The sequence below is a fragment of the Lacerta agilis genome, chromosome 17, assembly GCF_009819535.1.
Source record: "Lacerta agilis isolate rLacAgi1 chromosome 17, rLacAgi1.pri, whole genome shotgun sequence".
NCBI classification, from domain to species: Eukaryota; Metazoa; Chordata; class Lepidosauria; order Squamata; family Lacertidae; genus Lacerta; species Lacerta agilis.
Window position 1 is genome coordinate 12878171 of NC_046328.1, and position 25513 is coordinate 12903683.

General features: G+C 43.0%; 1 protein-coding gene across 8 annotated transcripts in view; it reads left to right on the forward strand.

Moving 5' to 3' along the window:
• The first annotated feature begins 15520 nt into the window (after window positions 1–15520).
• LOC117061943 (clathrin heavy chain 1-like) overlaps window positions 15521–25513 on the forward strand; it is a 54644-nt gene continuing 44651 nt past the window's right edge. For 7 of the 8 annotated variants that reach the window (XM_033174948.1, XM_033174943.1, XM_033174949.1 and 4 more), the window contains exon 1: window positions 15731–15844. In XM_033174948.1, coding sequence (XP_033030839.1) covers window positions 15803–15844 — 42 coding nt within the window. In that variant the 5' untranslated portion in view covers window positions 15731–15802. Of the gene's footprint in view, window positions 15845–25513 lie in introns of all 8 variants that reach the window. The other variant, XM_033174947.1, reaches the window with a different exon arrangement.

Sequence of the window (25513 nt, forward strand, 5' to 3'; positions counted from 1 at the left end):
GCACGCCAGCACAAGTAGATAAATAGGTAGCACTGCAGCGGGAAGGTAAACGGCATTTCTGTGTGCTCTGGTTTCCATCACGGTGTCTCGTTGCACCAGAAGCGGTTCGGTCCTGCTGGCCACAAGACTCGGAAAGCTGTCTGCAGACAAACGCTGGCTCCCTCGGCCTTAAAGGGAGATAAGCACCACAACCCCATAGTCGCATTTGACTGGACTTAACCGTCCAGGCATCCTTTAACTTACCTGCCCAACTGCTGTCTATAAATCCTGCAACATAGCTTCTATTATCTGTACAGGATAAAGGTAAACTGCTTTCCTTTAATAATATAATCATAATCCACAGGATCACCTCTTTGTCTACCTGATAGTAAAATAAGCTTAAAGCTGTGCTTACTGGGAAACACCACCCCTTGAGTCCCTTTGGTGACTTGTAACAGAAACAAGGAAATGCCGGTAACTGCAATAATTAATATAATTGCTGCTGTCACATAGCACTGGTTATTGGGTTCCAGCTGGTGACCTTTGAGTTTCAATGACAGGAAGTATGCCTTTACGCTGACTTTGGCTTTAACCAATGCCTTGGAAACTTGGCAGAAGTCTCAGTTCTATGGTATCAACACATCAGTGCTGTCATGCTTGTTACAGTAGTTTCCCTCTTAATTTACTTTACGCCTAGTCAAGGTTAAATCTGAGCAGCTTCTGTCGTCGTTGCCACGATCTTCAGAAATACATCAAAGAACTGAACTTGGGAAGGACAAACGAGGTTGCTTTCTTTTAACGATGATCTATTACACTTATCCTTTATCCCTCAACTTTAATGCTGAGGATTTTGTGCAGGGTAACTGCGTACCATCGGCTCTTAACAACCCAGGAGAAGCACCCACTTCATGGTCGCAATTTCAGTTATTATATTTTATTATGCCAAATGCTTGTTGGTAAGTAGACATTCATGAGTTCAGATTTCTAGGCACGTTGCGGGGAGGAAAAAGGTGTAAAGGATCCACCTGCAGTTTGACTTTAGGAGCAGCTAGGATACTTGTTACTCGTGTCGTATTCAAGCAAAGGAGCATTTTTGCTGAGCAGAGCTGGGGACGGTGCCTAAACTTAGCACTGAGAATTTCCTAAAAAGTAAAGAGCAGGATCTTTTATTGGAAAGGATTGGCAATAGTCACAGCTTTAGATTTCATGAATGTTGCAATACAGTGGAACCTCGGTTGTCAAACATCCATTCCGGAAGACCGTTCGACTTCCAAAACGTTCAACAACCGAGGCTCAATGGACGGTCGGCAAATTCCATTGAGAAAATGGAGAAACGCACCTCAGAAGCCGTTCGACTTAGAGTCATAGAGTTGGAAGAGACCACAAGAGCCATCCAGTCCAACCCCCTGCCAAGCAGGAAACACCATCAAAGCACACCTGACAGATGGCTGTCAAGCCTCCGCTTAAAGACCTCCAAAGAAGGAGACTCCACCACACTCCTTGGCAGCAAATTCCACTGTCGAACAGCTCTTACTGTCAGGAAGTTCTTCCTAATGTTTAGGTGGAATCTTCTTTCTTGTTGTTTGAATCCATTGCTCCGTGTCCGCTTCTCTGGAGCAGCAGAAAACAACCTTTCTCCCTCCTCTATATGACATCTTTTTATATATTTGAACATGGCTATCATATCACCCCTTAACCTTCTCTTCTCCAGGCTAAACATACCCAGCTCCCTAAGCCGTTCCTCCTAAGGCATCGTTTCCAGGCCTTTGACCATTTTGGTTGCCCTCCTCTGGACATGTTCCAGCTTGTCAGTATCCTTCTTGAACTGTGGTGCCCAGAACTGGACACAGTATTCCAGGTGAGGTCTGACCAGAGCGGAATACAGTGGCACTATTACTTCCCTTGATCTAGATGCTATACCCCTATTGATGCAGCCCAGAATTGCATTGACTTCCAAGGCGCGTTCGAAAACGGAAGCAATTCCGGGTTTTTGGTGTTTGAAACGTTCGGCTTCCAAGACGCTTGAAAACCGAGGTTCCACTGTATTGGTGTGAGGAGGGGCAAACTGCTGCAAAGGAAGGAAAGGGGGACCGCTTCCCCTTATGCTAAATTTACTTCTGTTTGTTAATTAGGCTGAGAAATTTACGCAGATATTTTCTTCATCGTAATGCTAGGTGTAAATTTCCATTTAGAGCATCGGTTCTGAATGGAAATCCCTTGCCCTCTGCTCCACTTTCTACGTTTTTCTGACAACGGTTTTCGTTATAGGGTTCCACTCTTTTCCTATCCTGACTTTGTGAAATGAGCTTGCTCTTTGGGTCCTGCTAACGTGGAGTTTTCTACTCTATGGGCTATGTCTAGAGATGCTTTCACTGTTAGGAGTGTCCTATGGGGAGAGAGAGAGAGGCTATGCTTGGGCTTACACAAATTTTCCTCCTTTTGGTAGACTACGTAATTGCACCATCTGCTGTTGACGAAGGCAAACAAGTTAACAGGGCGGAAGAAATAAGGCTGTTTTGTAATAATGATGCAATTCCATAACTAGCAAAAATAGCTGTTTTCACTGAAGGAAAGTGATGAAGGCTCTGACTTTTTGCCCCTCCTAGAAAACATCTGAATTCTGTTTGGGTTTTTCGTTCCTATTTATGTCTATGTTTTTTTTAATTCATCTTTTAAAATAGCTGCTTAATATCTCTGTCTGGGACACAGTAATCACATTAAACTATTAGTCGCTACCGATAATAGAGTTGATCTTATTTAAAAGATGCTCATTAGTGATATGTTTGTGGATAAAAGTAAACATGGCCCTGTCTGGTTCAGAAAACTCGAGGAACTGTATAATTTTGCAACCCGAAGGAAGAAAATTGTCCTAGTAGACATGTATGGAGTAAATGGGTCTCTGGCCTAGTTTTCACAAGATAGATCCTCCGTCTAATAATAATAATAATAATAATAATAATAATACATAGAAAGCTAGATTTGTGAAGAAGCTCTCTAGCAGGGGCAGACTTTTTGTAATATGGCACCCAGCGCAAGGCCAAAATTAGGCTCCCCCAAATGGATCTTCTCAATTATGGATCTTCTCAATTTTCCACTCCTCTGCTTGGTGCCATGTGCAAGGGAACTGCCGGTACCACCCTAAATCTGGCACTGTGTCTATCCTAGCGCCTTCTCCCTGGAATTGCTAGCTTTTTTCAAGCAGGTACTATTTTGTACAGAAAAGTCAAGCCATAAGCCCCCTCCTTCCCCCAGTCCAAGGTGCCATGGCCCAGACAGTCGGTGAGAACTCCTCGTTTTATAGCATTGTTTTGGTCTTCTCTTCTCCCCCACCCTTTGCCCAGCAGAGAGGTTTCTTCACAGCGTGGATTGCATTTGCTGGAGCAGATTATACAGAGGAGTCTTCCCAGCTCAGCTGTTGTGCATTCTCCCGTTTCAACTGACCTTGCTCAGAAGTTGTTATTGAAAGGACTAGATTTTGCACTGCTTGGTGGCTTGTGTTTATAGTTTGTGATCCCACCCACAGACCCAGCACTATGAATCGCATAGTAGGTGTCTTCCTAAATTTCAGTGTGTGTGTCTGCTGGATGCTTTTGCGACATTCCTTGGCGTTTTTTCATTGTTGGGGAAAATGGCATTTTAGAACTTCCAGACATTGGTCTTCCTAAATTGACAAGCCCTCTTCCAATACTTGGAGGGAACAAGGCTTTAGGAAAATTAGTGATTTTAATGTGAAAGTGTTGCACCAAAACTTTCGGAAGTGATGCAGTATAGTTGCATTACCAATTCCTTCCTTATTCTTTGGTGCCCAAAGGCTGCAGTTAACCAGTTCATAAGAGCCATCTTGGTTGTAGCTTTGAATTCTCCAGAATTGAGTAACTCAAGAATTGCAGACAATCCCTTCTGAGGCACCCAAGGTGCTGCATTTTAGACTTCATAGTTTTCTTGAAATCATATGATCCGTTCCTTGGAAAATGTGATTCATGGACTGAATATCTGACCAGTTCACTTAATCACCCACTGACTTCCTTTTAAGAACACAGTTTGCCTTGAACTCTCCGTCAAAAAATGTTGGTGTGTTCTTTCAATCTATTGCAAAAAGGAATTCTGCAGGAGGCTGTACAGCCAACTAACTCTTCTCGGTGTTTTTTATCTTTGCAATTTAGCAGCACAAATCCGTGAAACTAAAATTATATCCACGTCTCCAATTTAACTTCATTGTAAGCTAAACTCGTACTTTGTTCAACTTTTATACTAACGAGTGCTTTCATTTTTAGTGGATAGTTTGGACGGAAATGTAGCGTTGCAGTGCTAAGCTGCATTAAGTGTGCTTTTTTTTTTTAAATAGTCTGAGGCTCAATAAAAGATACTTGTTAATCAGTTGTCTCCTGTTTCTTGACAAGGCTGGAAGGATGGAAGACAGCTGCACTGGCTCCCGGTGGAGTACAGGGTCAGGTTTAAGGTGCTGGTTTTGACCTTTAAAGCCCTATGCAGCTTAGGACCCTCGTACCTAAGGGACCGCCTCTCCTGGTATGTCCCATGTAGGACCTTAAGGTCCTCAAATAATAATCTTTTGGAGGGCCCGAGCAACAAAGATCTAGGTTGGCCTCAACTAGGGCCAGGGCTTTCTCAGTATTGGCCCCGACTTGGTGGAACAGTCTGTCACAAGAGTCCAGGGCCCTGCGGGATTTGGCATCTTTCCGCAGGGCCTGCAAGACGGAGCTGTTCCACCTGGCCTTTGGGTTGGTTTCCGTTTGATACTTATGCTTCATTCTTTTATTGGTGGGCTATTTGAAAATGAGACTGCAGTTTTAATTTTGAATTTGTATTTTAATCTGTATTTTAAATTGATTGTTTTTATGTTTTTGCTGTGATTTTAATTAGTGTTAGCTGCCCTGAGCCCGGTTTTTGGCTGGGAAGGGCGGGGTATAAATAAAAATTTATTATCATCATCATCATCATCTTGTCAGTTACAAAATGTTGGTATTAACAGGGAAGCAGCCCATTCTTCATCAATAACATCAAGTCTCTTGATGCTATAAAGGCTGAACAGGTTCTGTTTAACGCACAAGTGGGACCTGCAGAACAACGTTGCAATAGGTCCTCATTTCCTAGCCAACAGAATCTCCCTCCAGGTCACTCCAATGGAACAAACTGCTTAACGCATAGTGCCCTGCTTCATAGATCTATGAAATCAAAGAGAACTGTGGCCCTGGGTATTGGTGGCATCTGTCTGTCTCTAGAGACAACAGAGCGCACCTCCAGGGGGGAAGCCAAACCTGCTAGCAGCACCCAAGTGACCTCCCTGGGGCACAAGTCTGGGTGGTATATATGAAGGTCCTGGGCTACCCAGACAACAAGACACACACACCCCCTCGGCCTCGCTGATGTGGTCCAGATGAAAGCAGAGGAAGACATTATGACACCAGCTTGGCTGCAGAAGTTGCTGGAAGGAGACATACAAGATTGATGGTGTTTCCTGCTTGGCAGGGGGTTGGTCTGGATGGCCCTTGTGGTCTCTTCCAACTCTTATGATTCTATAAGATGCCATCTAACCATCTTAGCGCCAGATTTGTGGGTTTATTCCTTAGCTTTTTCTTCTCCTGAAGATGTCCTCCAGGGCAGCAGAGGTTTAGGATCGCAGCTTTCCATCTCCTAGATGGGCTACTTTCCCAGGCTGACAAGCCCCATTTGCCCATTGCTTCCCCGTTTAATAATAAAAAAGGGTAAAGGACCCCTGGACGGTTAAGTCCAGTCAAAGGCGACTGTGGGATTGCGGCACTCATCTCACTTCAGGCCGAGGGAGCTGGCATTGGTCCACAGACAGCTTTCCAGGCCATATGGCCAGCAGGACTAAACCGCTTCTGGTGCAACGGGACACCGTGACGGAAGCCAGAGCAGCACATGGAAATGCCGTTTACCTTCCCACCGCAGAGGTACCTATTTATCTACTTGCACTGGCGTGCTTTTGAACTGCTAGGTTGGCAGGAACTGGGACAGAGCAACAAGAGCTCAACTCGTCGCGGCGATTCGAACCGCCGGGCTTCCAATCGGGTACAAAATAGGTACAGCGGCACCTTTTTATCTACTTGCACTGACGTGCTTTCGAACTGCTAGGTTGGTAGGAGCTGGGACAGAGCAACAGGAGCTCACCTTGTTGTGGGGATTCGAACCGCCGACCTTCCATTTGGCAAACCAAAGAGGTTCCGTGGTTTAGACCTGTACATCATGTGTAGAAAACACCATCTTGACTGTTGGACCCACTACTGGTCTCATCCACTCAATCCACCAGAGCCTGTCTTCACATGCAGGGGGAGTCCATGACTCACCGAGGGTTTGATACCCATCAGCTATCCTCAGCTGGTTTAGCGGGCCATTTTAGTGGGTCTCTATCACACCCTGACAGTTTCTAGGCTCCTAGAACTGAGTGCAGGGAGGGGACCAAAGGTGGACATATTACCCCAGAAGGAGCATGACATGTCCCCCACCAGAGTTACTACCCCTCCCCTAACACCCCATAAGTGAAAATGGCAGGGGTACAGCACAGATAAGCATTCGGCTTGGCTCCCATTCAAATGTGGCAGCCCCGCCCTCCAATTAAAAGCATTCAGGCACCCGGTTTTGTTCTTTGTTTATATCAGGGGTCAGCAAACTTTTTCAGCCATGGGCCCGTCCACTGCTCCCCAGACCCTGTGCTGGGCCGGACTATATTTTGAAAAGAAAAAAGAATGAATGAATGAATTCCTATGCACCACAAATAACCCAGAGATGCATTTTAAATAAAAGGACACATTCTACTCATGTAAAAACACACTGATTCCCAGACCGTCCATGGGCCGGATTGAGAAGGCGATTGGGCTGCATCTGGCCGACGGGCCTTAGGTTGCCTACCCCTGGCTTATATCATGTGTGTGTGTTATCTCTTTCCTTTTTTCCTATCTGCCCATTAACTTTTCCTCCCTGCCAAAACGATACTCCACATGATGTGGAGAGCTGGTGCCTACGAGGCAATTAAAGTTGTGACACGGTAGAAACTAGCGGTAAGGCAGAAAAGTTAGGCAGACAAATAAGTTGCTTCCTTTGCGTCTCCTGTGTGTATCGCGTCGATGCCTTAAATAAATGTATTGGGGATAAAACAGATGGGTTTCTGTGCATGTGTGTGCAAACTGAGAAACAAGCAAAGCTGTACGTTCTGAGAACTTGCGCCGACTGAAGTTCCTGATTTCCTTTGCACATCCGATGCAGGGAGTTCTCTATGAACAAAAGGGGAGCCTGCAGGATCAGGCCCGTGGCCCATCTAGGCCAGCATCCTATTCTCACAGTGGGAAACCAGCAAGCAGGATATGGGTAGCGACAGCATTCTGCCCTCCTATGCCTTGCATCAACTGGTATTTGGAAAAATGCTGCCCCCAACAGTTGACATAAAACATAGTCATCTTGGCACTAGTAGTTGCTGATAGCCTCGTCCTAGATTAATTTGTCTAATATAGGGACATGGGTGGCGCTGTGGTCTAAACCACAGAGCCTAGGGATTGCCAATCAGAAGGTCGGCGGTTCGAATCCCCGCAACAGGGTGAGCTCCCGTTGATCGGTTCCTGCTCCTGCCAACCTAGCAGTTCGAAAGCACGTCAAAGTGCAAGTAGATAAATAGGTACCGCTCCGGCGGGAAGGTAAATGGCATTTCCATGTGCTGCTCTGGTTAGCGAGAAACGGCTTAGTCATGCTGGCCACATGACCCGGAAGCTGTGCGCCGGCTCGCTCGGCCAGTAAAGCAAGATGAGCATCGCAACCCCACAGTCGTCTGCGACTGGACCTAACGGTCAGTGGTCCCTTTACTTTTAGGGGTCAGCAAACCTTTTCAGCAGGGGGCCGGCCCACTGTCCCTCAGACCTTGTGGGGGGCTGGACTATATTTGGGGGGGGGATAAACGAATTCCTATGCCCCACAAATAACCCAGAGATGCATTTTAAATAAAAGCACACATTCTACTCATGTAAAAACACCAGGCAAGCCCTACAAATAACCCAGAGCTACATTTTAAATCAATGGACACATTCTACTCATGTAAAAGCACGCTTATTCTCGGACCGGATTTAGAAGGTGATTGGGCCAGATGCAGCCCCTGGGTCTTAGTTTGCCTACCCATGGTCTAATCCCCTTTTAAAGCTATTCAAGTTGGTGCCTCTTATAGAAAGAAATTTCTTTCTTTCTTTTTAAACTGCTTTTCACTATGCAGGTCTCAATGCATCTTAACAGTAAAATACGCAATATACAAAATCTAAAACAAAAAACTCTTATTTTTTAAAGTTTTTATTTATACTTTTTTCAAATTTATACATTTCATTAATTTCACAATCAAGTTCACATTTCAAAGTTTAACTTCCTTCCCCCTCTTTCTGCCGTTCCTTACATTTATTTTTTAATGTCTTATGCATATTCAAATTCATTTAATTTGCTCGTTTAATTATCTACTTTAAAATGTACTGTAAATTCTTATGAAACTGCAGGTTATTATAATAATCCTGCTAATATCTTTGTCTGTTTGCAGTTTATCTGTCAATATTCAATAAACCATTTCCATTCTTTTATATAAAAACGTTTGTTATCTTGATTTCTTATTCTTCTGGTAAGTTTCGCCATTTCTGCATATTCCATAAGTTTTGTCTCCGTTCTTCCTTTACTGGGACTTCTGCTTCTTTCCATTTTGGGGCAAGTAACACTCTTGGCACTGTAGTTGCATACATGAACAAGTTTATATAGGTAGTTCTGTCACTATAATTCCCAAAATAAAAGCTGCTTCTTCTTTTTGTTACAAAAGTTATTTTGAACATCCTTTTCAATTCATTGTATATCATTTCCCAGTAAGCTTTAACCTTACTACAAGAACACCACATATGATAAAAAATAACCTTTGCCTTTGGGGAAATTTAAGATTGTTCATTTCACAAAATTCACATACCTCTTGATTGTAATAAAACCTCGAATTGGTGTACAGAAAGAACGAAACAACCGTTTAAAGCAACTACTTAAAATAATCAAAAAGAATTAGAATCAACAAAAACCTGAAAACCAGGCATGTCAACATCCTGCACGTCTGGATAGGCTTCCCAAAACAAAAAATGTTTTTTTAGCAGGAACCAACAAGAGTATTGCAAAGGCTGTAATCGGTAATCATTAAATGGGCACAAGATATAGGACATAATATACAAATGGAAGAATGGAAAAAGACTTTAGAAAGTTAATTTAAAATTTACTGATTGTATATTGTTAAAAGCGCATTATATGAAAATGATGTATCAATGATATATTACACCTGCGAAAATGGCAAAAATGTATAGAACAAGCTCTAATAAGTGTTGGAAATGTAAAGAAATGGAAGGTACATTTTTAAATATGTGGAGGAATTGTAAAATAATCAAAAACTGACAACTTGTCAGGCTAGATTTTTGGAGTATATTTTAAGTTGTTTTTCATTTTTAATTGAATATTTTATTGAATTACATAAGTGTGTGCAATGTCTCTCTCGTATTTTTTCCATGTAACATTTTTACAAATCGGTTTTGGTTATTGAGACATTAGGGAGAGAAGGGGGGAAAGAGGTGGGTGGGTTGGAGGGGATGGGTGAGGTGGGGTGACAATGTTTCTATTTTCCTTAATATATGTAGGGTTTGGTGTCAGCGTTGATTCTCTGTTGTTCGCTTGTGTTTCTTTGGCAGTGAGAGAGGTCAGGATTGGCGTAGGGTGCGATTGTTCATTTTTGGTTGGCTGTGGTGATCTTTAGTTTCCTGTGTGAGTGGGGTGGGTGGGTGTTTTGGATCAGGTTAGCCATATTGATTTGTATGTTTAAGTTGTATTTCTGATCAATTCTGTATTTTGGTGTGTGTGTGCTGGTCATTGACCGTAATAATTTTTATTTTATTTTTATTTTAATCAAAAACTGTTGGGAAATGATTTATAATGAAATGAAATGAATGTTTAAGATAACCTTTGTTAGGAGACCAGAAGCTTCTTCTTTTTTTAGGCGTTTCAGATGAAGACTTGACAAAAGATAAGAAGAAAGCTAGCCCAGATGGAAAAGTGATTAAATACCAACAAAAGAACAACGGCAAGAAAAACTGGTGGAATATGCTGAAATGGCAAAGTTAACAAAAAGACTTAACGACAAGGACAATAGAGACTTCAAAATAGACTGGGAACCTTTTATGTTATATCTACAGAAACAACGTAAGGAAATTAACTCACTAGCAGGGTTTGACTAAAAGACTTACAATTAACAAAATAAGAGATAAGACAACAAGCAGGAGAAGCAAATGTGTAAGAAACCAGGAGGGGGAGTTGAGGGGTGTCGTGAGGGAGGGGGTAACTGGGAAATTATTTTGTGATTATATTGTTTGTAGTGACAATGTTAAAAAAGGTGTAAAACCCAATAAATTATTTATTTATTTATTATTTTTAAGAGTATTGCAAAGGCTCCTCCATGATGTCATTAGGCGGGGAGTTCCAAAGTGCCGCCACACTGAAATATCATTTTCTTACAAACGCAGAACAAATGTAACAATGCCAAGTTCCACAGATCAAAGTGGTCCAGTGGGCATATATGGAGTAAGGCGATCTCACAAGGAATAGCTGAGAGATTCAGCTTCCCAGTGCTGCTCAGAGCATTGGTTGGAGCAATGCAGGTGAAGGAATTAAAAGCCTTGGGCCGGTATCAACGGTGGTCCCTGCCAGGATGCTGCAGAGATCACCAGTGTTGAAGCAATGATTCTCCAACTTCAACTTCATTGGACTGGTCATGTTGTGCAGATGCCTGATTCTCGTCTTCCAAAGCAACTACCCTATTCCGAGCTTAAAAATGGAAAGCGTAATGCTGGTGGCCAACAAAAGAGGTTTAAAGACTCTCTCAAGGCAAATCTATTTTAAAAAATGTAGTAAGCACCAACAATTGGGAAACACTCCAATTGGAGAACAGCCTTTACCAAAGGTGTCATGGGCTTTGAAGACACTCGAACTCAGGACGCAAGGGAGAAACGTGCTAAGAGGAAGGCACGCTTGGCAAATCCACACCATGATCGACTACCACCCGAAAACCTATGTCCCCACTGTGGCAGGATGTGTGGATCCAGAATTGGCCTCCACAGTCAATCACTTACGGACTCATTGTTAAAACCGTGTTTATGGAAGACAATCTTACTTGGCTATGAGTGATCGCCAGAGAAGGAAGAAGAAGAAGAAGAAGAAGAAGAAGAAGAAGAAGAAGAAGAAGAAGAAGGAAGAAGAGGAGGAGGAGGAGGCTGGGATCCCAGCAGTACTAGTGCCAGCTCTGCCACTCTTGCCCACTCAAGGTCTATAAAGGGCAGAGGGCTGGTTTCTTTGCAGTTGTTACTTTAAGAAGTCTTGTGGTTTTGCCCACTCGCTGGATCACAAACACAGTTGTGGTTGTACGCAGCAAGGCCTGCTGAGCCTTGGCAGCTGATGTACTTCCAACCATTCTGCGGCGCGACAAGATGCCACTGGCACACTCCCATCGCCTTCCGAGGCAAACCACCACTTTTTTCATCAAAGGCCCGTTGGAAAGCTAGGGAAGCTGGTGGTTTGGGGAACATCTTCCACGTTTGGCACGGTCTCCTTGCAGCAGCCTCACGAGGGAATGATGCCTGCATAACATGAAAAGCGGCTTCCGTCAGGTTTGTTCTGTTTACAATCAAGCAGCAAATCAATTTGGTTAGCTAACTTTTGTTAAATAAATCACAATGAAGCGGAGGAAAGCAGCAAATTTACTGTTTACCTGGCACCTGAGCCTACAGCCCAGGTGTGGGGAACTTTTTTCACCCCGAGGGTCCCTCCCCCAGTCCCAGTGCTTTTTTTCTTAAAAATATTTAGGGGTACTCTTATTTTGACTCAAGAAAATAACCATTTTATAGTTCAAATCCGGAAAAGTAAATACAGTAAATGGACAAAAGTACAAAGATTCACAAAGTGTTTAGGGGTATGCGTACCCCTGCGTCCCCACCCCCCAAAAATCACTGCCCTGTCCAATTTATTTTTTATTGTGGCATAAGTTTTTGGTGGAGTTAAAGGCCTCTTTATACCTTTTCAAACGTCACTGAGATTACTGGGAACTGTAGTTTGCTAAGGGTGTTGGGAAGGGAACCATAGGTCCGTGAGGTCAGCAGACTTAATGAACTACAGTTCCCAATATCTTTTGGGAGAGCCATGGCGGTGAAAGTGGTGTAAGAGTCCATTAAAAGTATGGTGTGGATGACGTTTAAGGGGCTTTGAGGATTAAGAGGAAGGGGCAGTAGCCTATGGATTAGGAAGACGGCAAGTGAAAGATTGACAGCAGTGAAGAGCTGGTGCAACAATGAAGGATGGGGGACATTCCTACTGCTGGCCTATCCAAATAGCACCCCAAAAGCATGAGCCAGGGCTGAATGAATGACCCCCCCAGATCACTTGAAGATCAGGTTTATCTGATGAATTAGGCACCCGTTGGCCAAAGACTCTGCCACTGTAAGTCTGTCACAAGGATCAGTGAATCTGTCGGTTTCAGATTTTATCAATTTACCATTTTTCCAATCTTATATTCACTTCTCCACATTCCCACATCAGTTTGAGAGATATATACATATTTAAAGTCCACCTGAAAATCCACCAGCCTTTCAGTGCAAATTTCTCTTAATACACACACTTGTCCGCAATTTTGCCTAATATACACATTTTTTGGCAAAGCAATTTCCCGTAACTTAACACAATCTTTGTACGCTATTTTTCCCATTATAGATGCAATTTTAGGCATATGTTTCCTGAGTGTAAGCACTTTTGTACACATTACTTGGCTTGAAAAATGCCTTGCAAAATTCAGAGAAGCGCGGTTTTGTTTGCGTGTTGCTTGGGAACGTTTAAACAAGTTCGCCTTTAAATTTGAACAGCCGAGGGCAATGGGAACTTACTGCCTCACTTAAGTATGCAACAGGATTGCAGCTGTAGGCTTGTAGACACGTCTACTCAGATGTTAGTCCCACTGAATTATATGGGTCTTACTCCCACATAAGCATTTATGGGATTGCTTACACCGCAGTCTTATTATTTGGAGCAGCATTCCTGTCAAGATACGACAAGCGCCCACTATCTGCAATCTCCGGAAACAATTGAAGACATTTTTGTTCCGACAGGCTTTCCCAGCAGCATAAATGAGTATTTACCATAAGTGAGGGTTTTAATCTTGTTTTAAATTTGTTTGTTGTTTTAACCTGTTTTGAACTATCTAATATAGAAGTCACCTTTAGATGGCGGATAAGAAGGCAGTTAATAAAATGGAGATGATAATCATAAAATAATGGTGATAATAATAATAGCTGAGAGGAACACACAGAATTCCGTGACTTCATTTTTGTTCAGAGCAGGAGTGATGATGTCATTTGTCATTTAAAGAACTCCTATACAATTTTAACAGTCATGGGTTCCCGCAAAGTTTCCTGGGAACTGCAGTTTGTTAAGGGTTCTATTCCTTACAATGCACATGCACCCATAACAAGCTACAGTCCTGTAGATTCTCAATGAGTGTGAAAGTGGAATAAAAATAAGAAAGTGAGGTAATAATGAGGCTAGCATAGGGAGCTAAGCAAGAGAAAGGAGACAATGAACCAGAGGCTAGAAACTTATTTCCTTTTCTTTGATGTGGTCCTTACTTCATGCTAGCAGTTCAAGTGCTATTGTGTCTTTGCAATTGAGTTTGCATGTCTAGTTACCGGCTAATTAGAGTTTTAAGCGGCTTAAAGTCTTTTGTCAAAGCTCAGGTGTGTCTCACAAGCCCAAAGGATGCACTCAGGACTGTCAGCACCACTGAGTTCAGCACGGACAATACATTCAAGGGAGGGAACGTTCTTTCATAAGTTGTGGACTTGTAAAGTGGTAAAAGGGTGTTGGGAAATGATCCAAAATGAATTGAAAAAAAATGTTTAAAAAACATTTCCCAAAAAACTTTCCCCCCAAAACCAGAGTCCTTTCTGTTGGGGATAATTCAGACTGAAATTCCCAGGTGTCAAAAAAGGTGATTTATGTATGCCACAGTCTGCGGGCTGTGTTTTGTTAGCCCAAAAATGGAAAACGAACGAGGTCCCAACCAAAGAAGAATGGCAACTTAAGTTGACACAATATGCACAACTTGCAGACTTAGAATAAGAGAACAAGAACATATGTTTAGAGAAGATTGGAAAACATTTGTTGAATGTGTGGGAAATAATTGTGTACAGCTGAAAACACTGGCAGCATTAAGATAAATTCAACAGTGTAAATAAGTTTTGATGGATGCAATAATGGAATGCTGAATGGTATCGTTTCTGTAAAATATGCAGGGATTTATGATATGTGAAATAAACCATGGAAAGAGAAGAAGGGAAGTCATTGATACCTTAAGGATGTAAAATGAGTATTTTAAATAGTAAAACAGAAAATTTAATAAAAATTATATTTAAAAAACCCAAACTATACATTTAGGAATGGCACTTATTCTGATCTTCATAAACTGAGTTTAATGCCATGTGCTATTCTTTGGCGTGTGCATTTGGGGGTGAATAATGGATCGGCAGAGCTGTCTGCAATTATTGGACTCTCCCTGGGGCTGTTGGGGCTCCTGAACCCCAACTTTTACCCCCACACCACTGTTTGGAACGTCACAATAGCATCTCCCCTTCTCCAGCAAGAAAATATATTTTCCTTCCAACGTCACAGCACAATCCTAACCATGCCTTAAAAACAGCTCAGAAATAAATCTCGTGGGTATCATCAAGAGACACGATCCCATAGTCAACGGTGCCTTGGGGTGGTTGTGCATATGCAACATAGCGCTTTACAACAAATAAGGAGCGAAGTAAGAAGGTCTCTGCCCCGAAGCGCTTTCATCTCTGCATTAGGAGAGACGCAACGAAAACAGAAGGGTTGTGTGATTTGATAACAACTTCGATAAAGCTATTTCTGCCTCCTCAAAGGACGAGTCTCCTTCCATACTGAGGGGAATAGCCTGGAAATGGGGTGCAGGTTGAGCACAATTGTGGGCTGATCGAAGCCATCCTAAGCGGCTGCAGGAAAGGGACCAGACCCTTCTCGCCTTGGGCGGAAGGATATATCTATAGCTCACCTCAGAAACAAGTGCCCCCCTCTTCAAACTCAGCACCCCCAAACCCCCCTTTTCCCGACCGACCTCCCCCTTGAGAAGAAAATGAGCAGCGTGCGCGTTTTGTTTTTATTTTTTGAGGGGTGGGTGGGAACTTGAAGAACGAAATAAAAGAAAACGCGGTTCATAGAGGGGACTATTTGCACTTCGGAGAGACCCCTGCCGTTGCGCCGCCTTCGCTCCTTTTAGACAGATATCTATTTTCGATTTTATTTTTGTTGGCCTGAGGGGCGGAGGGATTTTCCGAACGGGGTGATAGGGTCCGGGGAGCCTGAGACAGAAAAGGGATCCGGGGGTGATGGAGCAGCGGCGTTCGGAACGGGGGTGAGGGAAGAGGAGGGGGGGGCGGTGAGCGGCGCGCCTGCGCAGTCCGCGCCCTCGCCTGCCCGCCTGCCTTCGCGGAGCAGCCAAACCCCCACCTCCCCTTGCGCGCGCGCGTGTGTATGTGTGTGTGTGGGGGACGCAGGCAGCGGCTCCCTTCTCTGCCGCCGGACCCACAGCGTGCCCCCTCCCACATCCCCTCCCCTTTCCTTTCCTTTTTTTAATTTAAACCTCAGGAGCCTTCCTGCGCGTCTCTCTCTCTCTTTATTTTTGGGAGTCCCCCCCCTTTCTTCCTCTCTGAGAGGGCTGTTTTCCCCCCACCCACCCCCCACAATGGCTCAGATACTCCCCATAAGATTCCAGGAGCACTTTCAGGTGAGCAACTATTTGGGAAGGGAAAGGGATTCCCCCCCCCCCATCTTCCTTTTTCCTCCCCCCCCCACCTCATTTCAGCCTTGAGGGGCGGCTTCGGGGATGGGGAATGGAGGGGAAAGGGTGGGTGGGTGGCTTGCGGCCTAGTGTGGCCTTGGGCTTCCCCCCCACCACCACCTGGGGGAGGGGTTTGAATGGGGTTGAGGGGCGGGAAGACTCCTTGGAAAAGGGCGAGGGGTTCCCCTCTAGGGGGGTGGGATGGGGTGGGGAAGAGGGCCAGAGAGAATGAATTGTGGGGCAGGCAGGCAGGCATCTCTGGGTTGGTGGGGTTGGGGTGGGGAGCTGTCTTTCGTTTTTACAACCCTTTATTGTTTGATAACCTTTTATTGTTTCCTTTTTATAACCCTTTATTCATTCCTTCAGGCAGGATGGCGCAAAGCCTGCCCTGGCTTTTTAATTTGGCGCTAGGGGAATGGTGGTGGGGAACATACATTTACTATATATATTATGAGACACACACATATATATACACACTCACATGCATATTGGAAAATCAGAGTTGTGCTCTTCATTTCAATTATTTTGCCCTTGTTGCACCTGATTCTGGCTTGCTGTGGTTTCCTAGTTTTTGATGGCAGCCTTTTGCGGGTATTTGTGCAGAGTCACTGGCTGCCTGAATGACTGGCTCTCCTCCTCCTCCCCCTCTCTTTTTTTGGTGTGTATGGAGAGGGAGGCTCCGAGCTGCTTGTCTGCATTACTACACCATAAGGAATATTTGTGGGGAAGGGAGTGCAGAGAAGGACATGTTCACATTAGAGCATGGAAAAGGGGCCGCATCTGCGTCCCTGCATTTCTGTTTTTTCTTTCTTTTGGCCGATCCATCGGTTGTGGGGTGGTGGACACGGCTTGTGATTGGGAACCTCTGAGCCCTGCAAATGGATCTGCAAGATGGGGAAGGATTGAGCAAATAGATTTCATCTTGTTCCCAAGAACGGCAAAGCTCTGAAAATCATTTCCCTTCTACTTCTGTCTCTTCTAGAAGCATTCATGATGCTACTTTAAAAACAAGAACACAACGCTACTCACTTGGAGGATGGGCTGCTTTAAGGGAATTGATCCCAGTCTCTCATAGTGAGGCAAAGACTGCAGATAGTTCTGTGAAAGAACTGCTATTTGGGGTGGGGAGAGGAGAGAGAGATTGCTCTGAATCAAGTGTAGGGGGAAGTGTTTGCTTAAGAAAAGACAGTTTATGGCAGGAATTAAAGGAATTCTCTAAATGAATGAGAGAACAGGAAGTGGACTTGGCAAATGCTCCCTCCTTTACCCCTCCCTTCCCCTCTTAGGATAGAGGCATCCATTTCAAAATGTGAACTGCCTGGTGACACCATGCCTTTTGTTAGTGTTTAGTACTGTGTGTTGAATTTCGCATTTCTCTTTTAGTGTTGTTTACACATCTTAGGTTTCCCCTAGTGAGTGGTATGAGCTAAGTGCTTCATAGTTCCCAGGCACACAATATGTAGTTGTATTATACACTTGGTCCTATAGACATTTCTCCATATAGCTGAGTAACACCAACAAAATACAGTAAAAATGAAATTGGGGTGTGGGGGAGTAAGCTTAATGAATAAGGGCATGTTGACTTGGAAGTAAGTTCCACTGTGTTCAATGAGACACTGTGTTCAATGAGACATGAATCAGGTGCATGTTGACTTGGAAGTAAGTTCCACTGTGTTCAATGAGACATGCCTAGGATTGCATCCTTAAAATTCTCCCAACATTTGTACTCCACATGAGTTAAGGCTCAGATTTGGATTCACAGGAAGTATTAGTTGCACAGAAGTATCACATTTCTATTCAGTTTGACTTTCCAGTAGATTCCTTAACACTGCAAATCACTTTGATTCTATGGCTATCTTCAAACTTTCTTTAAAAAATTCTTCTGATTTAATTCAACCACTGTTCTTCAGCTAATCACCTTCCAGATTCCCTTTTCAGTTGATTTCACATTCTGCATAATTTCTTCGGTTTCATTAGCCCCTGGGCTTTCTGCTCCTTCAACTTCCCAATACAGTGGTGACTCGCAAGACGAAATTAATTCGTTCTGCGAGTCGTTTCGTATTGCGAAAAATTCGTCTTGCGAAGCACGACCATAGGAATGCATAGGAATGCATAGGAATTTAATTCCCATAGGAATGCATTGAAATTTTCGTCTTGTGAAGCATGACCATAGAAAAATTCGTCTTGCGAGTCACCCTTTCGTTAGCGAATGCCTTTAGTCTAGCGAGTTTTTCGTTGTGCGAGGCATTCGTCTTGCAAGGTACCACTGTATTTATTTCAGTTATGTCGCTCTGTTCCTCCAAAGAGTTCCAGATGGTACATAGCCCCTTCCCCCTCTCCATTTTATTATCACAGCAAGCCTGTGAGGTGGTTAGACTGAGAGATGGTGGCTGCCACACGGTCACCCAGTGAAGTACATGGCTGAGTAGGGATTTATATTTGGGCATAGCTTGTCAACTTTTACCTTTGCGAGGAATCCTATTCAGAATAAGGGAATTTCCCTTAAAAAAAGGAAAAGTTGACAGCTATGTATTTGGGTCTCCCCAGTCCTAACCTGACTCAACCACTACATTGTACTAGCTGGGACCTGTGCAATGTTTTAACTTAGCTGAACTTGCACAAGCCATAACACCAGCTTGGTCAGTGAGTGATGGAAACATCACTGCCATAAGTGCAATAAAGGAAAAGTTGTACAGTACTTCATTTTTGAACATGAGTGACTGCACTAAATACTGGTTGGTCACTGCTGTAACAAGACAGTGTTACGCTGGCATTCCATATATAAACGGAAAAGGTTCAGACTGGAAATGCTGGATTTCTGTATATTAACCAGACACAAGCTGCAGGTATAGTTTTAGAAGGGGGAGTACTGACAGATTGGTGTGTATGGTGTGTTCATCTCTCAGTATCTTTCTTTGTGGGGTAAATAACTTAATCAGTCTTCTGAATGGGTACTCTGGGTATTCTGTTGTCCTACACAACTTCCTGGGAGACTTTCAGATCCTCAAAGTTTTTTTGTGGGGGGAGCAGACCAATTTATTATCATGTAGGCTTGGTATTTAACCTTTTACTTGTGTTTCAACAGAAAATGAGATAAAAATTACATTTTTAAACTGTATTTTAATTGGAAGATAATACGGTTACAAACACTCTTAAAATAGACTCCAGAATACCTCAAGGTTGTTGTTGTTTTGGACAACTTGGTGCAATATGTAGAGGGCCTTATATCAATCTGTGGGGTTTTTTGCCTACTTTCTTGAGTTATAATTCCATAGATCCTTATTGCTTAGCCCAGGTATGAGGAACATGTTGCCCTCCAGAATTTCTTGGACTAAAACTCCCATCATCCCTGACCACTGGCCAAGCTGGCTAGGGGCTGATGGGAACTGTGAGTCCTGGAAGGTCACAGGCTGCCCATCTCTGGCTTAGAGATGCCATTGCCAATCATAATATAAAAAGATGCTATTAGGATTTTAAAAATCCATATTGCATACAGGATTTTCATATGTAATCATAAGCCATTGCAATATCCAATATACCGGTATTTTACTATAACATTAGCTACAAAAAAATCCCTACTCATTTACTTTTTAACTCAACACTTTAATAACAGAGTTGACAGTCCCCTACTATCTGACATTCTTCATCTCTCTTCGCTATTGAAATCTTGCTGGCGATCATATGGGATTTTGCCCATTTAATAAACAAAACAGCAGATAGAATGATAGACAAGTTAAATATGATCTGGTTTGTCAGCAAAAAGTCCAGTAAGCCCTCTCCCAATCGAGCCTCTTTCCCACACTCAGTGACTTTTCCTGTCCAGGGCAAATATATAGACTGTACTATTATAGGGGTGTCACTTTGAACTGTCCTAATGTAAGCAAATAGTTTGTCTTATGCAATATTGCCAGGAAAATCACTCTTGCACACTTTGCATAGGTAAGTTTGGTTCTGTATGGTAGAAGAAAACTCTTGATACTCAGCTTTAGGTTGAAAGGAAATAGTCTTTATATATTAATCTCTGCCAATAACTCATAAACCTAAATCCATGATACACTGCCTTATCAGGCCCCAAACTATATATGTTTGTTTTCCTGGCTACCTTTGATATTCTGGCTGCTTTGTGGCTGCCCATTTGTTTTGGATAACATAATCCAGTAATAGTCCTACTATTTACTAAAGATGCCAACTTCAGTAGATTAGCTTTGTCTCTTAACAGAAAGGATGACATACCATATGGTGCTCAGTTACTGATTTTGAATGGATCCAATCTTCTTCAGATTAATATTACCCCAAAGCTGTGCGTTGTTGAGCAGCCGACCCACAACTTTTGCCTGAAGAAACATTTTTGAAGTGTATGTGGAGTTCATTGAGTTGGAATTCTGTCCTAGAAGTATTTGCATTTTTGTTTCTAGATCATGGTGTAAGAGGGAAATCAAAGTACAGGCAACTCCCCACTTGTGCACAATCTATTTGAATGTGACTGCACACATGTGTGGGAACACAAGGCTCTCAAGGAGACCCTCCCCAGAGCCTGAAGAGGACAGAGAAGAGAGAGGGGCTTCGTTTTGGCTGCTCGGCCTACCTGCCTAACAGCTGATGCGTGGGAAAGTGCCTGCTGCTGCTGCACTACCCTATATGTCAGCTGCTAGGTGGGAAGGCTGAATAACCTCAACAAAGCCCTGCTGTGCCTCTAGCTTGCGAGGAGACCATCCCCAGAGCCCGAAGAGGACCACCTTGTGAGCCACAAGGACCCTCCAGGGTGTTCCCCCACTTTCACACATTTTGCTTATGTGCATGGGGCCCCTGATTGTAACCTCCGCGTAAGTGGGGTGTCACCTGTAATGACTATGCTGCTCTTCAGTGACTAAAATCAAGTTCCAATTCATTCAAAGGATGTAGCATAGGCACGGAGAAAGCTATGAACGCCATGGTACTTTAGTTCAGTTGTGTTGATTTTTGGAGAGTCTTGGAGGAGCTAAACCTCTTCGAAAATGAAATGGAAATGTGGAAGAATATCCTGTTCTTCTGATTAAAATAGTTTCTGATGTTTAATTATTACTTTTGTGAAAGCCTGGCATAAGTAACAACTGCATGCCAGCATCTACTAGCATTCCTTGAATTTCTGATGTTTAGATCAGGTAGCCTACCTGTGAGATGAGTTGTCTAAAACATTCCTAAGACAACATGCAAGGTTATGGTCTTAAAGCAAGAACCTTGGTGCAAAGCACTTGAAGCATTTCAAGTCTGCCAGCATCTTATGACAAAAATGCCATGAACACACCTACACATTCTTCTAGATGAGTAGATGGAAAATCATTATCTGAATAGAACCCCTCACTGACAGAATAATTTCCTAAGGAGAATGCAGTCGTGCTGAAAGTTCAAGGAGCAGCACCAAGGCTTCAAAACTGACTTCATTGATTCTCTTCATCAGTTCCATCCAGCTGTGCAGGAACAAATAGCTAGTTGAAGTCCAGGAAATAGTTTTCATTTACAAGTTTTCTGTCAATATTTTCTCACTAATGGTTGTGTAGTAGCAAACCACTTACTTGCATGGGCTTTGTTAGTCAGTTACAGCCAATGTTAGAAACTGAGATATGAAAGCTTAGAGCTAAATGGCACTTTAAACATAGGTTATGGGTGCAACAATGGAATGTCTAGGCGTGCTTTAAAAAAAATAACAAAAATAAAAAGCTGAAATACTATGCAGCTAAAATATTATGTTCATTTTTCACATGGTCTAGTCCTTCCCCTGCCCAGCCCCTAATATTCTCTAAGTCTCTTCTCCAGTCTTCAGAGAGTAGCTGTAAGTGGGGAGGCAGAAAAAGGTCCCCCTTTTCTTCTACTCTGCAGTTTTAATCTAAAATCTTAGGTGCAGTACTGCTCCCAGAGCTCAGAAACTGCTTGCGCTAATGAAATTCCCTGTTGCAAAATATGAATATGAATATGAAAATATGAATACAAATATTTATACCCCACCCATCTGGCTGGGTTTCCCCAGCCACTCTGGACAGCTTCCAACAAAAGATTAAAATACAGTAGTCCTTCAGATATTAAAAGCTTCCTTAAACAGGGCTGCCTTCAGATGTCTTCTAAAAGTCTGCTAGTTGTTTTTTCCTTTGACATCTGGTGGGGGGGGGCGTTCCACAGGGCAAGTGCCACTATCAAGAAGGCCCTCTGCCTGGTTCCCTGTAACTTCGCTTCTCACAGTAAGGGAACTGCCAGGAGGCCCTTGGTGCTGGTCCCCAGTGTCTGGACAGAATGATGGGGGTGGAGACCAAGAACATTGCGCCTAGGATGTGCCTAGAACATTGGGAGTTTCAAACACTGGTAACAGCTAAGCCATTAACCATGGCTTACTGAACTATCTTGTGAATACAGCCTAAGTGGCCTGCTTTGCTCCAACCTTACACAAATGGGGAAGAAAACCACAAATGGCTGGCTTAACGTTACATCTGAACCCATGCTTGTGGTTTGTTTTGCCCAGACAAGCCATATTTGGGAGGTGACCAAGAAACCATTGCTTCCTGATTGTGGTTTGTTTAGGCATAACAAATCGGGGTTTTAACTTCGTGCTTATGGTATGTATCCCTACTCAAGACGAGAAGTGTAAAGCAGCAACACTCAGGCTGCATGCACACAATAGTTCAGTTAATTCCTTGAAGCTGCACATGGAGACAGCCAGTGTGATCCCAAAGTACATTTTTATTTGCATTCCTATATTGTAGGAGTGTTTGCTGGCTACCTATCATAATTGCACATAATTCCCACTGGAAATTGGGTACGTGAATAATATAGGAAGGGATAAAATCTGTGTATAGAATCTCTTCTGTATTGGGGTGGGGGGTATTCTTTTTCCTACATATGAACATTAAATGCAATTAAATAAAACAAAGCAGCCAACACCTTGACTAAAGTAGCCCCTTGTGTACTGCTGTAAATGTTATGTGGCCTCTTCTCTCCCACCCGCAGTCCCCCCCAGTTGTATATCTCCTGTTGTATCTGGAGGGCTCACTTTACTGCAGTGTATCTAAAACATAATCTCAAGGAGACTTTGATTCTGTGTTCTTCCTTCCCTAAGCTGCTTCAGGCCTCTTCACATTTACTCAGAAAATATTAGTGCAGTGCTTCTCCTGAAGATGCTCACTCCTTCACTTCAAAGGCTCTGCAAGAGTACAGAGTTGGTTGTGAAGACCACTTCTCTGCTACACAATAGTCAAGGGGATGGTCTTATTTAGCCTTCAAGACACTTTGGTCTTCAAGACTGTGTGACTTGGTGTGTATGGGAGAATTCCATCCTGATCTGCTAACCATGGCTAAAATGTGCTTGCAAAGTATGGTTTGGGCTACCTGTGATTTTGCGTTACATGTGCTGAAGTTCTTGTTAATCGTTGAATCAGAAACTGAAGAGGGATGTGTGGGAGATGACTAGATATGTCTGGCTCGGGTTGCAGGCATAGAGGCTTGAAGAATAGTTGTTCATTCCATCCCCCAGCACAATGACTGATCAGAATCAGCTTTGTCTTTTAGTAAACTTGAAGCCTTGCAAGCCCTTCAGAGGGAATGACCTTTGTTTGGGGGCAGCTTGACACATAGCTGTCAACTTTCCCCTTTTCTTGCGAGGAATCCTATTCAGAATAAGGGAATTTCCCTTAAAAAAGGGAAAAGTTGACAGCTATGGCTTGACAGGCCATTTTGAGAGTTTAGTTGTTCCACCACTACCACCTCAGGCAATTACAGGGGAAAGGCTGTTCAGGCTGTAATAACTAGATATGCTCTAAAAGGTTGGGTAATTTCTTCACTGGGACCAGGCAATATGTCACAGAATAGTGGCAAGCTTTTCACTATTCATTGTGCAAGGTGTTACACAAAACAGGGGTGGAGAAAATAAAGAAGCTGTAGTAGAAAAAATGAAACTGGATGTTGCAGCTTTAAGACAGGTTTTAGAAGCTCTGTACATTTTTCAGTTACTTCAGTTGTGGAACACTGTACATCACTGTGGAATACCTTGGGCAAAAAGGTTCATGACTGAATTGGAAAAAGAAAAGTGTGTATAATGGAGAAGTGTCCAAATATTTACAGGTCTGTGAAAAAAATAACTATTGCAGTAATTGCTCTCTTTGCAGTTTCCCCTGGGGATTACTTGGCCTTTCATCTATCTTTGTCAGCTAGTAGAATATTGGTAGAGTTACAGAGCTGGTCCGACTACAGAAAACTTCATTTAATAGGAACACCTGGGGTGGATATAAAGTGACCTGCCCAGAACATTGAGCCAGATTAAAGGCCTCCTTAGGGTCTTCAGATTTCCACCTTTCTGAAAATAGCTTATATAATTGATACCTTCCCATGCTTCTGCCATTGCTACTGAAGAATCTAAGACTCTTCATGTTTGTGAATGTGGAACACAGACTCTGCATGATCTGATTTTCTCTGCATGGGAATTGTCACCTCTAGTCAGCCCAATTAGGGCTATACAAGATTGAATGATCTCTGCAGGACTATATGAGATTGAATAATCTCTGCAGATCTAAAGGTGGTACAACAAGTACACTGATGTATTTGTGGGCAGGACCTGAAAATTTTGTGAAAGCTGTACCAGATAAACCAGAAGGGACTGTTTTGATAGCAGCCCTTATTTCATACAAAGGTGCGATCAAATTTTTAGTTCTGGAATTACTTCTCTTTTTTGGGGGGGGTAGATGGTATGCAGAAGGAAGCACACTTTGAATTATAGAAGGGGTAATACAACATTTCTATTAGCTGCTATTTTTATGCCTATTACAAACCGTTTCCAGTCATGTCTCCTGAGAACAGTATGTAAGTGCAGTAAAAACTGACTGTTGATGTAAGAATGGAACATTGCCATAACTGGATGGCAAACAAATATGGCAAGGGGTAACCTCTTCTTGCTTATTTGGTGTTCCATGATAAAACTTGGAAATATGTCTGTCCCTCTCATCAGTAATCAGTTTGCTTATGTGCTGTATATACACTGCGCTCAAAGCTGCTGACAGAAAGCAGACAAATACAATTGAGAGCACAGTATTTTTGATACTGTTTTTAGGCCACCTTTCATTCCATAGACTCCATGGGCAGTGTATACAGGATATAAAAATGATGCAACCTTAAAACATGAACATTGCAAACAGGACACTAAATTGAGCAGCAGCCATAAAATAAAAGTGAGGCTTTAGATGTAACTCAGATGCCTGGGTAAAACAGAAATGCATCTTTAACTCATGCTGGAGGATTGGCAAAGAGGGAGGCAGCTGCATTTCAAACAGTAGGTACCGTAGTTTCACAAGCAGGTGCCACTACAGAGAAGGCCTTCTCCTGTGTCACTAAGCAATGGAAGGGACAACTCATCAGATATCAATGCTTAAGTTAGCAGGTATGGGAAGAGACACTCCTTCATGTATTTGGGTCCCAAGTCTTGTCAGGATTCAGCTTCAGTTCACTGGCTCTCATCTAGCACCTGTGCAGCTTCTCCTGATTTTAAGATCATGTTGGGTGTTCGCAACATATTGATGAACTTATACTTCAAATCCCTGAATGACTTCACCTGGTGGCTTTGTACAGATACTAAACAGCATGGGGGACAAGAGGTAACAC